The sequence below is a fragment of the Pyrgilauda ruficollis genome, unplaced genomic scaffold (assembly GCF_017590135.1).
Source record: "Pyrgilauda ruficollis isolate IOZ18807 unplaced genomic scaffold, ASM1759013v1 scaffold39, whole genome shotgun sequence".
Lineage (NCBI taxonomy): Eukaryota > Metazoa > Chordata > Aves > Passeriformes > Passeridae > Pyrgilauda > Pyrgilauda ruficollis.
In genome coordinates, this window is record NW_024525378.1 from 241,848 (window position 1) to 254,505 (window position 12,658).

The following is a 12,658-nucleotide window of genomic DNA, read 5'->3' on the forward strand; positions in this document are numbered from 1 at the left end:
TAATGCTCAATCATTTAAAAGCAATACCATTCATATTCCTAACACTGCTGGGTTTTTGGAACATGCAGTTGGTTGGACTGTGCAATTCTCTCTGTATTTAAGCTGAGATAGCCCTTTTACCTACAAATTACTGATGACCATTTTAAATACATAAAAATAAGGCTCTGTGTGTCTTACCTGGACAAATCCAAATTTTGTAAATTGAATCAGCCACTCCATACACTATTAAATAAAACATACAGTAATTTTCCTGCAGTAAGTTACTGCCATTAAACTTTGCATTTTTCCAAGGCACAGTACAAAAAATAACTCCTGCAATGGCAGAGCAGTCTACCACATGAAAATTTTAACCTTCTAATAACACAGTGGGATGTGTTTTGCTCCTTCTATGTGTCAAGTGACATAAGGCAGCACAAGAAGCAAAACAAGGACATTCAGATATCCCTAGTTCTTCATTAGTCACAATGAATACTAGTCCCCTACACAAATGAGAGACACAATATTGTAAAATATAACATAGGAATATAATTTTATTCTGTTAATCTGCGTATGTATTGGTACAGCTGTTCTGAGAAAGCTTCTGAAGAAAATTTTTCCATAACTCTCACTCTCCCAGCTGCTCCCATTGTGTCCTTTAAGAGAGGATCTCTCACAATTTTTTCCATGGCATCAGCAAACTGGGTTGGTAGAGGATCACACAAAAATCCTGTAACATTATGTGAGATTGATTCTAAAGGACCACCTGAATTAACTGCTATAACTGGACATCTCATATACATTGCCTCCAAAGGGACAATGCCAAAATGTTCATTGCTTGGCGTGTAAAGCACACATACAGAATTACTAAAAAGAGATATTTTCTGTTCATCTGAGAATGATCTCAGAAAAGTTACATGGTCATTAACATCAAGTTTAGCTGCGAGTCTCCTCAGCTCTTCATAGTGCTCCACATTTTCCAGAACTCGCTTATCATAACCACCTGCCATAACCAGGTGAACTTCATCCCACTCGTGAGAATCAAGTCTCCCTCGAAGTTCGTGCAAAGCTTCGAGAGCCAACGTCAGATTTTTTTTCCTCTCATACCTATTAATGGAAAGAAACAAGAACTTTTTCTTTTTCGGTATCAGATCAGCTATGTCTGCCGGAACAATTTCTTCAAAGCTACGGATGTTGAGCGATGGGTAGAGGACATCTGGGTTTATGTGTGATAGGGACTTAAATGTGTCTTTGAACACGCTGGCAGTGAACTTGCTGTTCACAACAATACAGTCTGCCATGCCAGTCGTGTACTCCTCCAGCCAGTCGAGCGGCAGTCTGTAGAGGCGCTTCAGGAAAGATTCTCTCTTGGTCAGGAGTTGATCGGGAAAGTGACAGTAAAACAAAACCTTCTTACGGGTTCTGGCCAGTCTGAGTATAGGAATGCAGGCAGACACCTAGTGCAACCAGAGAGACAGGACAAGAGGAGAGGTTAATTGTTTGTACAACACTGCCACCAGTGTGTACATGTGATTTCAAAGCCATGCTCTGAGAGCCACTGCTTTGCAAGCCAAGTGCCTTCTCCCTCTCCCCCACACAAGCACATCAAGTTGTACTCCCTCATCCAGGACCTCTTGTGGCCCTGTAATTTCTCCCTGCTCCCCACCAAGGTCCCATCAAGCCCCAAGATGTCTCCAAGCACCTCCTTCTACCACTACCACAGGTGCTGGGAGCTGAGCGCAAGCAGCAGTGGCGTCCTCTCCCTCCAGCTGCCCCAGAACGTAAGAGGTAAATCGCAAAATGTGGAATATGTCAAGATTATATAAAGTCAGGACATTCTTTGATGTAAGATCTTTGTATACTTTCAAGCCTAATCATCAAGAAAGAAGACCTCATCAGTGGAACTGTCAGCAGCTAGCACCTCTTAGTCAATGACTTTCTGGAACTAACCAGCCTTAAAGATGTAGTAAATCAAGATGTTGATTTATGTCTATGTATACATTGCTAACTTTGCAAAATACTCAAGGTCCATGTATCCTATAGCTAAACTATGTTCATTATAACACTAACAATCACACCCACGGGTCAGGAAGACCCCTGCTCAGGTGAAGACCATTTCCCCAAGCAAGTGTAGAAGTTAATTGGGAATACGTAACTTGCACGGAACCGCAAAATCAATTAGGTTGGAAAAGAGATCACCGAGTCCCAACAATAACCAAACATCACTGTGTCAACTAGACCATGGCAAAAAGGGCCACATCCAATCTTTCCTTAAATATATTCAGGGCCGGTGACTCCATCACCTCTTTTGGCAGTCCATTCCAATGTATAATCACCTTCTCTGAAAAAATTCTTCCTAATGTCCAAGCTAAGCTTCCCCTGGTACAGCTTAAGACTATGTTCTCTCATCCTGTCACTAGCTGTCAGGGAGACCAATCCCCACCTGCCAGAACATCCTTTCAGGCAGTTATAGATGGCAATAAGGTTCCCCTGAGCCTCCTTTTCTCCCAGATAAACATCCCAGCTCCCTCAGCCACTTGTCATAAGACCTGAGCTCCAGATCATCCTCCAGCTTCACTTCCCTTCTCTGGAAATTATTAACCAATCATAACATTATGAGGTGCCACAGTTGGGAAGTTACTAACTCTGAATTTCTATGTATAAAAGATGGTACAGAAAGCCTGATGGGGTGTCCTTAATTTGTGGAACACCGTGGAGCAGCCAGGCTTGCACAGATCTGAAATGAACAATCCATGTCTCTCTCTTGAATGTGTCATTATTGGCTTGTTGTACACCTGATAATGAATCCCATTTTGGGGGGATTTGATACTCCAGGGTTCTGGAGCATGTCTCTTATGAGAGACTGCAGGAACTGGGCTAGTTTAATCTAGAGAAACTAGGAGCCGATTAATTCATATAAATATCTCAAAGGTGGATCTCATCTCAAGAGGATGCTGCCAGACTTTTTAGTGGTGCCCAGTGACAGGATGAGGAGCAGTGGCCATATACTAAAACACGTGAACTTCTACATTCACATGGAGAACTTCTTTAGATTGAGGGTGGCAGAGCACTGGAAAAGGCTGCCCAGGGAGGTCGTGGAGTCTCCCTCTCTGGAGGCATTCCAAACCTGCTGTAGGTGCTTTGGCAGGGGGTTTGGAGTAGATGATCACCAGACACCCACTCCAACCCTAACAATTCTGTGATTCTCTGCAGAGCAGCCCACCAGCATCCCCGCCTCCAGTGGGGCCAGCGGCAGCGGCGCTCCCGTCCCCATGCCAATGCCCATGCCCATGCCCATGTCCATGTCCATGTCTCCCCACACCTGGTCGCACACGAAGGCGTCGAAGGTCTCTCCGCTGAGCAGCAGCACGTAGAGCGCCACGCAGGCCATGCGCAGGGCGGCGCACAGGGCGTGCCCGCGGCCGCACAGGCTGCGCGGGAGCCAGCCGCCCGCCCGCCGCACCGCCAGCCCGCGCGTCTCCGCGAAGCAGCGCCCGGGGTCGTAGTGCGCCGTCCAGATCTGCACCCGGCAGCCCCGCGCCCGCAGCGCCAGCGCCGCGTCCACCACCAGCCGCTCCGCGCCGCCCAGGCCCAGGTCCGGGTGCAGGAACAGCACGGACGGGCCCGCTCCTCCCGCTTCCCCCGCCTCCTCCATAGCCGCCGCCGCCGCCGCCGCGCGGTCGCATGCGCAGCCCGGCAGCCCCGGTGCGACACGTCAGCCTTGCTTCCCTTCCTCCCGGGCCTTCCCGCCCGCCCCGCCCGCCGGGCGGCCCCGCTGCTGCCCGACGCGCCGTTCGCCGCGCTCCCGCGCCGGCCCGGCCGCTGCGCAAGGAGCGGGCGCGACCGAGGCGTCACGGGGGGCAGCGGTCTCGGAACGCGGCCGCCGAGCGAGGGGTACAGGGATGAGGAGCTGCTGCTGCTCAGGCATTATCCAGGGAAGCCGCGAGGCCCCGGGATGCACGGCGCGGGGCGGAGCCTGATGCGGACGGGGACGTGGCCGGAGCGGCTGTAGCGGAGCGTGAGTGAGACCGCGCCGAGCCGAGCCGAGCCAAGCCAGCGCCGCCGCCATGGTGAGAGGCTGCCCCAGGCAGGGGGCGGCTGAGGCGCCCCTTCCCCGCCGGCAGTGCCCGCCGCCTCTCACCCCCTCCCGTTTCTCTCCTCTCTCCGCAGCCCGGACCCAACCCCAGCGCCACCAGTGTCGGCTCCTCCGGCCGCTCCCCCAGCAAGGCTGTGGCTCCCCGCGCCGCGGGATCCACCGTCCGGCAGAGGTGGGTGCCCGCCGCCGCTGCCCAGCGGGGACAGCTCTTGCCGCCGTCGTGCGCTCTGCTTGCCGGGCTGGTGCCCTCTGCTGACGTGGCAGCACGGGCTGATGCCTGTCCTGAGAAGGGCAACGCTGCTGGGGAAGGGTCTGCGGCACCAGGGCTGTGAGGAGGGGCTGAGGGAGCTGGGGGTGTTTAGCCTAGAGAAAAGGAGGCTCAGGGGTGACCTTATCGTTCTCTCTGCAACCACCTGAAAGGAGGGTGTAGCCAGGTGAGGGTCTGTGTCTTCTCCCAGGCAACTAGTGACAGGGTAGGAGAGCACAAGTCTTAAGCTGTGCCAGGGAATGTTTGGCTTGGACATCAGTAGGAAGGGGTGATTAGACGTTGGAATGGGCTACCCAGAGAGGTGGTGGAGTCACTGTACCTGTAGGTATTTAAGGAAAGACTGGATATGGCGCTTAGTGCCGTGGTCTAGTTGACACGGTGGTGTTGGGTCATAGGTTGGACTTGATGATCTTAGAGGTCTTTCCCAACCTGATTGATTCTGTGAAGTATATTGTTTCTGCAGAGTCTCGTGGGCTGCTTGGTCCTAGAAGCTGGTGGACTACTAACGTGTTGTTTGGTCTTTGTTTTCTTCTGTCATCTCTCAAAGGAAAAATGCCAGCTGTGGGACAAGGAGTGCAGGCCGTGCCACGTCCACAGGGACTGGTGGGATGTGGCGGTTCTACACTGAGGACTCTCCAGGGCTCAAAGTGTAAGTTGGGTGAATGGGTGCTGGTGGCAGGCTTGAAGGCCGTAGAGTTCCCCTGCCTACATAGTCTTGCAGTCTTTGAATTAATAAAAATCTGACATCTGTCAGATTAATAAAACACTGACATCTGTCAGTGTTCTGGTGTGCATGGGAAAACTTGCTGCGTTGATGGTTGGGATGAACATATTTAATCTGTAACCCTAGAGAAGATGTTTTTAAAGATACAGTGGTTTGAAAAAGGTGGGTACAAGTTGTAATTGCCAAAGCTTACCCTATGTTGTCTTTGAAGGCTGTAAGCAATCACTTTGAAGTTGAGAAAGATCACTTATCTCAATGAATTAAAGCATCTGTGTGCATTTTTTCATTCTCTTTTAAGTAAAAATCTTTTTTTCTTATAATAGCTGTGCACCCCTTGAAAATACAATATAACTGATACACCATATGGACACATCAGGTGTTTTTGTTAAAAAGCTGCAGATAAATTACTTTAGCTGAATTTGCCTAGCAAATAGCCTGCCAATACCTTGTATATCTCCATTTTCACAAGTTGAATGTTCCAAGATTATGGTCAAATACCTAGTAATGTCCCTTAAACTATAACGAGAGCCTAAGTTTATACTCTTTTGACCACTTTTAGTCATTCAGATGACTTTCCCAACAAACTTTGAAGCCTAATACTTGGGTAACAAAAGTGGAAGGTGTATTTGAGCTGATGAGTGTATGCCAAGTTACATCCTGAGTGGAAATTTGTGCTTATTGTAGAATTACAGTTCAGGAGCTCTTGTTCTTACTGGGTTGAAAAGTCTTGAAATGCTCAGGGCTGATCCTGTTGCTTGGTTTTTTTTCTCAAATCCATTAATATTTTCTTTTGGAGTTCTTCAAGAGGGCTGCTCCTAGCTGTGCATTTGGGGAAGGGCATGGTGATAGGCTACTTAGTGATTGTTCCATGAGTAATCCTTTGATGTTGTTTTATGTGTTTTCATTTTCATATGTACTTGAAACTTTAGAAAACAAACTGCATCCAGCAAACCATCAAAGTGGTGCTGTTCTGCCTTGCTTACTCCATTCTGAGTACAGAAAGGAGACAAGGCAAAAAAAAGACAATGAGCAGCAATAGTATTCTAGAGCAAATCTATGCAGATAGGCAGTGCAACTGTTTTCTCTGTTATTTGGTGTCCTAAAGTTCAATTAAAAAAATTAATTACACTAAACAGGAAAAAACCCCAGAAGGGTATTATGATTTTTTAATAGACTTGTGATACAACCTTTAACAATTTTGCTAAGTTTCCTTGTGAATCCTTTGATTTCACTTTTGGTGCTGAATGGCCACTCAGTTGTTCTCATCTTCAGTGCAAGCAGATCAGTAAACAGATTTTCGCATCTATTTATGTTGTGTCACAGTGATTCCCAATTTTAAGGTTTTGGAGCACTGGGAGTGGTTTATTTGGAAGCTACTTTGGGTAACTGTATGGTCATGCTTTTAATGAAAGAATCAAATCTATAAAAGGGAGTTGGTTTTACGAAGCACCCCGCACTAGATGTAACTTTTTCTGAGCCATGGCTAGGTAGCAACTTTCTTGCTTACAGCTTTCTAGATATTTTTCTTCAGTTTTTTTTTTTCCATAGCAACCAATTGTTATTATCTCTGCCTGTTTAGTAGGCTTTAAAATGAAAATGGGTTATGAAAGATTTGAGATTGCCTCATTGTGAAGTGCTTCACTGTGAAGTTGTTTTTTAGAAACCATTTTTAGAAATGGTTGTGATCACTACTGCATAAAGCAGTGGGAAACCTTAGCCTGGTAGTGGTGGTAGGTGGGCTTTTTTGGCGTTTTTTCATATTGTTTAAAATGCAAGCTCTTAACATTAGTATGAGAAAATATGTAAAACCACCTGATAACAGGTTAATTCATAGTAGCTACAAGGAGGGGAATTTTGCTTTAGATAAAAAAGTTTATTTATCTTATATTGTGCAGAATTAGATTGATGCTTTGGGTATTTTTGTAGCTGTATTCAATATCCAAAATAATAAATATGTTGAATAGGCAAGTTGGTTCCCCTCAGGAAAGATCCTTTATTTGCATTACAACATACTTCAAGATGTGTGTGCCTTTAAAAACAGCTGTTAGTGAAAGAGAGTTGTGGGGGATTTGGCTGAGAGGGGATATGATGTTTTTATCTTTAAAGCTTGGAGATTGCATGCTTTGAAAAGAAAACTGAACCCAAGCTTTTTTGTCTTTTTGAGTCACTTGGTACCTGTGGTTCCTGTATCTTATCTTGGTCTTCCTTGCTTAAAGAGCTATAGGCAGCTTTCCTGTGGATAGAAAGTCAAATTGAGCTTGTGCAGCCTTATGAAAGACATTCTGAGAATGCACAGTATCATATCTTTAGAGGTGTCTGAATCCATTTATTTGTTTGTGTTAGGCTGAGAAGATGCAGGTGTGTGGAGGAGAATTGCAGGGTTTCAACAGGTTTTCTTTGGGACTGGAGGAAATGAGATATATGTGTCTGTATTGGAGAGTTGATTTTTCTCTAGCAGTTCAAGGTCATCTTCATGTTAAAAAAGCACTGAACGCACAATCAGTCTCCACTGTTTATTTCCATGTAGTTCTGTTCTGATTAGTGGTGCTGCTTTGTTCCCATGTGCCTCTGGCAGAGCAGCTTACCTGTTCCTACTGCTGAAGGCTCAAATGAATTAAATAGTAATTCAAATACAGTGTAAGGACTATAAATGATGATTTACATTATAGGCTATAAAATTACATGTATACATATATATAAATAAATAAAAATTATAAAATAAATATATATATTTATATGTATAAAATACTAAAGTTTGAGAATTACATTCTGTTGCTTAGTGAAAGACCCCTTGAAGGAGTTGCTTGCGTAGTCACCATGTATGTGGACTTTGTTTATTTTGTTATTGGTTTATTTGCTAAATGTTTTATGTCTGTGTTCTGGATTCTCCATACCCAAATAAGTCTAAGTATGATAGATGATAATTGAGTTTTAAAAACTCAATGTAAGATGACAGTTGTGATAATTTCAAGTATGTGGATCATGATCTCATAGAAAAAATACGTGAGTAAACTCTTTGAATCCCTTTTCAGTTTCATTTTTTTTCCTATGTATTCAGGTAGCATTTACATGCCTATAAACCGTACCCTGGAGGGTAACACAGGCTGGATAACAGATTTCCCAATAGCATGTTGAAAATCAAAAATGAGATTGTGTGAAGCGAGTGATATGAAGGAGTGTTGAGTGTGTGTATTTATGTATCTATTGCATCTCAGAAGAGCATGAAACAGCTGATTGAAATTATCAACGTGCGCCCTAAGATTAACCTGTTTTTTAAAAACATTACTATGTAATTTCTAAACAATATATGAAAGTAAGAATAAAAAAAAATTAATGTATTCATTTTAGGTAAAGATTTAATGACATAGCTTTGCCACTTTGTGTATGTTTTTCAAGAAAGCAGAAGTCCCATCCACTGCTGCCATTGTTTTCAAATGAAACAAAACCTCTAAAATAAAACAGCTAATGAGAATTTTTTGCCAAAATTTTAGTAGCCGCTAGAGGACTCTGTTGTTTTTTTTATATTGGACTGCATTTTTGCTCAGTGGGCTATCTGAGTTGTAAACACAGAGGATACTTTTCCAGAGACTGTGGAAACAGTGATGAATAATAATGAACCATTAATGGCTTTTTTAACAAGGGCGGGTGGTTTGTTGTGCTTTTTTTATGTAGCATTTAGGGTGTATAGAACTGTCTTTTAAAACAGTGGTGGCAGCAGCAGTTTTTGATAGAGATGGCTATCTCATTTCTGTGTGCCTTAAGGTATTTTTTTGGGAAGGGAAGAAGAGTTTTCTTGTACAATTTCATATGAACTGATGCGCTCACTTGGCTGATAATGGGCAAGACAGACTTATTTTTTATGTTAATGCATTTTCTCTTTGTTTTTAGTGGACCTGTTCCAGTTTTGGTCATGAGTCTTCTTTTTATTGCTTCTGTGTTTATGCTGCACATCTGGGGTAAATACACTCGTTCCTAGACTCAGCTGCCAACTTAAAGCATACATCTTGGACCAAAACTATGGTGGATCCTGGTTGTTCTTGGAGAGAGACTGGGGAAGCTTCCTATCACCTGTTGAAGTCCTGTCAACTTTGGCTATAATACTGAATTAATTTCTCAGTTTGCTACTTGGGCAGCTTTAAAGCCTGTCATGGGTCATTTTATATTTGTATCTGTACACTTAGAACACAGGTATTGCAATAAAAGTTGTATATGGAAATAGAACAGTCTTAACTGTATTTTTTCCTCTTCCAGTGTACCACCACTAACACATTTTACTAGTGGTTTTCATAAATAGTCATATTTCTGAGTAAATAATCTTTGACAGTTCAAATCAGATTCTTCCAAACTATACATTGGTATATAATTTTATGCTAGAAGATCTTCTTTTGTGACAAAATCAGGTTCACTAACATGAGAAGGTAACCAGCGTCCTTCTTGAAATAAAACTGAGGTGCCAGTGCTGTACCATGTTCTTTTAACTCCAGAAGAATAGCTGGATTTATATAATTTATTTTCTAAATGTAAGTCAAACTTTACTCAGTGCTCGTTATACATAAAAGTTATATGTTTGTTTTTTCAAGCTGCACTTGAGGAACAACATGAACTGGTACCTAACTGATTTTAAAAAGAATAATTGCATGGCTGTCAAAGACATTTTTCACCTTTAGTCACATGGTGTGGTTCTTGGGGCTGTCCTGGGCAGGGCCAGGAGTTGGACTTCAGTGGTCCTTGTGGGAACCTTCCAACTTAGGATATTCTGTGATTCAGTGACTGCAGGTCCAGACTCTTTCAAGGAGAATTAAATGGAATGGGAGGACTGGAAAAGCAGTGACTGCATTTCAAATAACAGGACATGCAAATAGTCTGAGATACAGCTAAGTGTTGCTTCAGATAATCACTCCAGTTTACTTCTGGATGTTCAGTATTTTCCTTTTGAACCATCACACAGCTCTTCTCTTTTCAAAGGTATCTACATATTTGTGCATTAGCATTTCTCACTGCTAATATGATCTTGAAGTTGGATAGAATTATTTCAGCCTGCTGTTCCTGTTGAGTCCTGGGTGAATATCAGCTTGTTATGGGGAAAATAATATTCTTAGTTAGAATTCTTGCAATATTCTTGCAGCCTTGATGGAAGTTCTAACTGCATGTTGTAGAAGCAGCCTCTTACCACCTTCCTTAAAGCGGTTCTTAAATTAGCATTACTTCTGAAAAGACCAATCTGTTCAGAACTAAAACAAGAATGAGGAATGTGGTCTGAGGGCTATAGAGGTAATTGTTTTGAGCTGTGCTAATGCCATAGTACCTAATGTAACTGTGGAGAGAAAGATAGAAAACTTGGAGCAGAAATTGAAAGTTGTTTTAGAAAATGTAATTGTAGGAAGGTGTTTTTAGAAGTTTGGAAGTTGAGGAGCAGGGAATTTTGGAGGCTCAAAGACAGTGGTGTAGCAGAAGAGTAATTTGGTGGAAACTGATACAAATAAATCATGTCAAAGGGAAAAGGATCCATAAATAATTTACCTCTATGCATATGGAAGGGAAGTTAAAACACAAGGGAAAATAAAGTGAATAGGGGGGGTAGTTCACCACGTCAGAAGGTGATCCCTCACTTAAATGCTTTTCTTAGCAAGAAAATAAATTCTGTACAGTCAGCAATTTTATTTTAAAGCAAGAAAATGTGAAGAGAAGACCAAATGCAGGTCAGTTGTTCTGCTGACCATGTGAACAGACTGTGCTGAGCTAATTTGTGGTGCTCAAAGGAAAAGGAATGGAATACTCTAGTGTAAGGATAAGGAATAACAGTAATATCAAAGTAAGTAATCTCTTTTTTACTATGTTTTATAATATACTGTTTGACTGTTTTCTATAAAGCAGGAAACAATTTTCTTTTAAACACTTCCAAGTCCCTAAAAGCTGTTTTCTCACATCAAGTAATTCCATTTAAAGCCTTCCATGTTTTTGCTCTTTTGGTGTCCTTCTGCTTCTAAAGACCAGAATTGATGATGATCTTGGAAAAGTGATGGGGGGAAGACTTATTGCTGTACAGCCTTTTGATAAATTTTTAATACATTTTAATACACTTAGTTCAATTGAGTATAAAAATGCTGACTATTTTGACAGTGATGTCCTTGCTTAAATAGTTTAATTTTTTTTTTCCTAGAATGGCCTGTATAATGGATTTTTGCATGCAATGTCAAAAGAGCCTAATGTCTCTCATTTTACACAAATTACTTTACAACCTTGCTTGGCTGTATATTTTGTGTCAGCTTACCTCTGGTGATACTTAAGTTGGATGCAGCTAGGTGAAACATCTGTAGTTTCATTTTCCTTGTACTTAATTAAAACCCAGATTTCTCTATTGTATGCTTCCAAGTTGTGATTATTTAAATTATTAGCATGAATGTGTTAGATATTTATGCTCATATTCTTAGTGTTTCATGTACACAAGTTGTAGTGGAGTCTTGCAGCTGATGTTTATCAAACTTCAGCTCCAGAGAGGTACAGATAAAGAAATGCAGGTTACAAAGACTTATCAGAATTTTGGCTAATGGTGAATGAAATTCTGTTTGGCCTGGGTGAATAAATTATGGCCATACTGATAAACAGTAGCTAATCTGTGATACAGAAAACTAGAATTTCAGTAATAGATACAAAAGAAGAAAGAACAGTCATTTGAAAAGCTTTGTATCAGGTGACTAGGAATTAGTAAGATTTTGGATTTTTATGCCTACCTGTATGTGATTAAAATACAAGCTTGATTGAGCTGACTGTTATAAATATCTTTACTTAGGTGCTGCAGAAGGCTCTTAAGTCCTCAAAGATCTTTACTTTGCCTCCTTTACAATAAAGATTCAAGATATCTGGAAGAACTTGTGTTTCCATAGAAGAGATGATAAAGTACTAGGACTTTTTATCCTTGACTTAAAGTATTTGCAACCTCAGCCTCCATTATCCCTCAGCTGAAGAAGGGGTTTTATAAGGAGATGGTTCATTTGCATATGAGTTCATCTTTCTCAAGGTTTTCTCCCCCCACCCCACCCCCAGCAATTAATCTGAGTAGGTGAGCAGGTTCAGTCTAATTTAGCAGTGACTTAGAAGCTGAAAGACAGTGTTCTTGAGGGTTGGATGGAATAGGTAACTGATAGAAGAGGGAGATGGTCAAAGCTCCTGCTGTGCAAAAGCCTTACACTTTTAACTTGTTACCCAGGAATAAAAGGGGGAGAGAGACTTTTTTAATGCCTTTATGATAGGAAAACTTTAACCTTTGCTCTTGCACGTATTTGCACACTGAAGTGGATCACCCACGATCTATTGATCTGTAGGTACATGGGCTTTATTAGTTCTGGTGTTTCAGATTTGCCTTTTGCCATCTGCTTAGAAGCCAGCTCTACTGTTCAACATATGCACACACATGTTCTTTCTGGTGGTTTTTGGTTTTGTTTTTTTTTCTGGAGAAAGAGATGACTTCAAAGTCTAACTGGTTATATATGTCCTGCTTTGGTAATAAGGCTGCATTGACATCTTCGTATTAGCTGTTTATATAAGTGTGTTTCATGGAAGACTTCTCTAAGCTTGGCATTGGTAATAATATACT

At 42.3% G+C, this 12,658-nt stretch overlaps 2 protein-coding genes across 4 annotated transcripts in view; one reads left to right on the forward strand and one right to left on the reverse strand.

Annotated features, from left to right (window-relative positions):
- Positions 1-507: 507 nt before the first annotated feature.
- ALG2 (ALG2 alpha-1,3/1,6-mannosyltransferase) lies at positions 508-3,770 on the reverse strand. The gene is made up of 2 exons (XM_041476595.1): positions 3,299-3,770; positions 508-1,433 (listed from the first exon to the last, which is right to left on the reverse strand). The coding sequence occupies exons 1-2, from the start codon at positions 3,629-3,631 to the stop codon at positions 531-533; spliced, it is 1,236 nt and encodes a 411-aa protein (XP_041332529.1). The 5' UTR covers positions 3,632-3,770; the 3' UTR covers positions 508-530.
- A 111-nt stretch (positions 3,771-3,881) lies between these two features.
- SEC61B (SEC61 translocon subunit beta) overlaps positions 3,882-12,658 on the forward strand; it is a 97,592-nt gene continuing 88,815 nt past the window's right edge. The window contains exons 1-4 of one of the 3 annotated variants that reach the window (XM_041476597.1): positions 3,892-4,046; positions 4,147-4,244; positions 4,888-4,989; positions 8,953-9,287. In XM_041476597.1, the coding sequence (XP_041332531.1) occupies positions 4,044-4,046; positions 4,147-4,244; positions 4,888-4,989; positions 8,953-9,040 (291 nt within the window). In that variant the 5' untranslated portion in view covers positions 3,892-4,043 and the 3' untranslated portion in view covers positions 9,041-9,287. Of the gene's footprint in view, positions 4,047-4,146; positions 4,245-4,887; positions 4,990-8,952; positions 9,288-12,658 lie in introns of those variants that run through there. The other 2 variants (XM_041476596.1, XM_041476599.1) reach the window with 2 other exon arrangements.

What these genes read in the sequence shown, in the direction of transcription:
- ALG2 (XM_041476595.1), bottom strand. Translation starts at nt 3,631, where the DNA reads ATGGAGGAGGCGGGGGAAGCGGGAGGAGCGGGCCCGTCCGTGCTGTTC. An exon ending in ACGCCTTCGTGTGCGACCAG is followed by an intron (nt 1,434 to 3,298) that starts GTGTGGGGAGAC and finishes TGGTTGCACTAG; the next exon opens with GTGTCTGCCTGCATTCCTAT.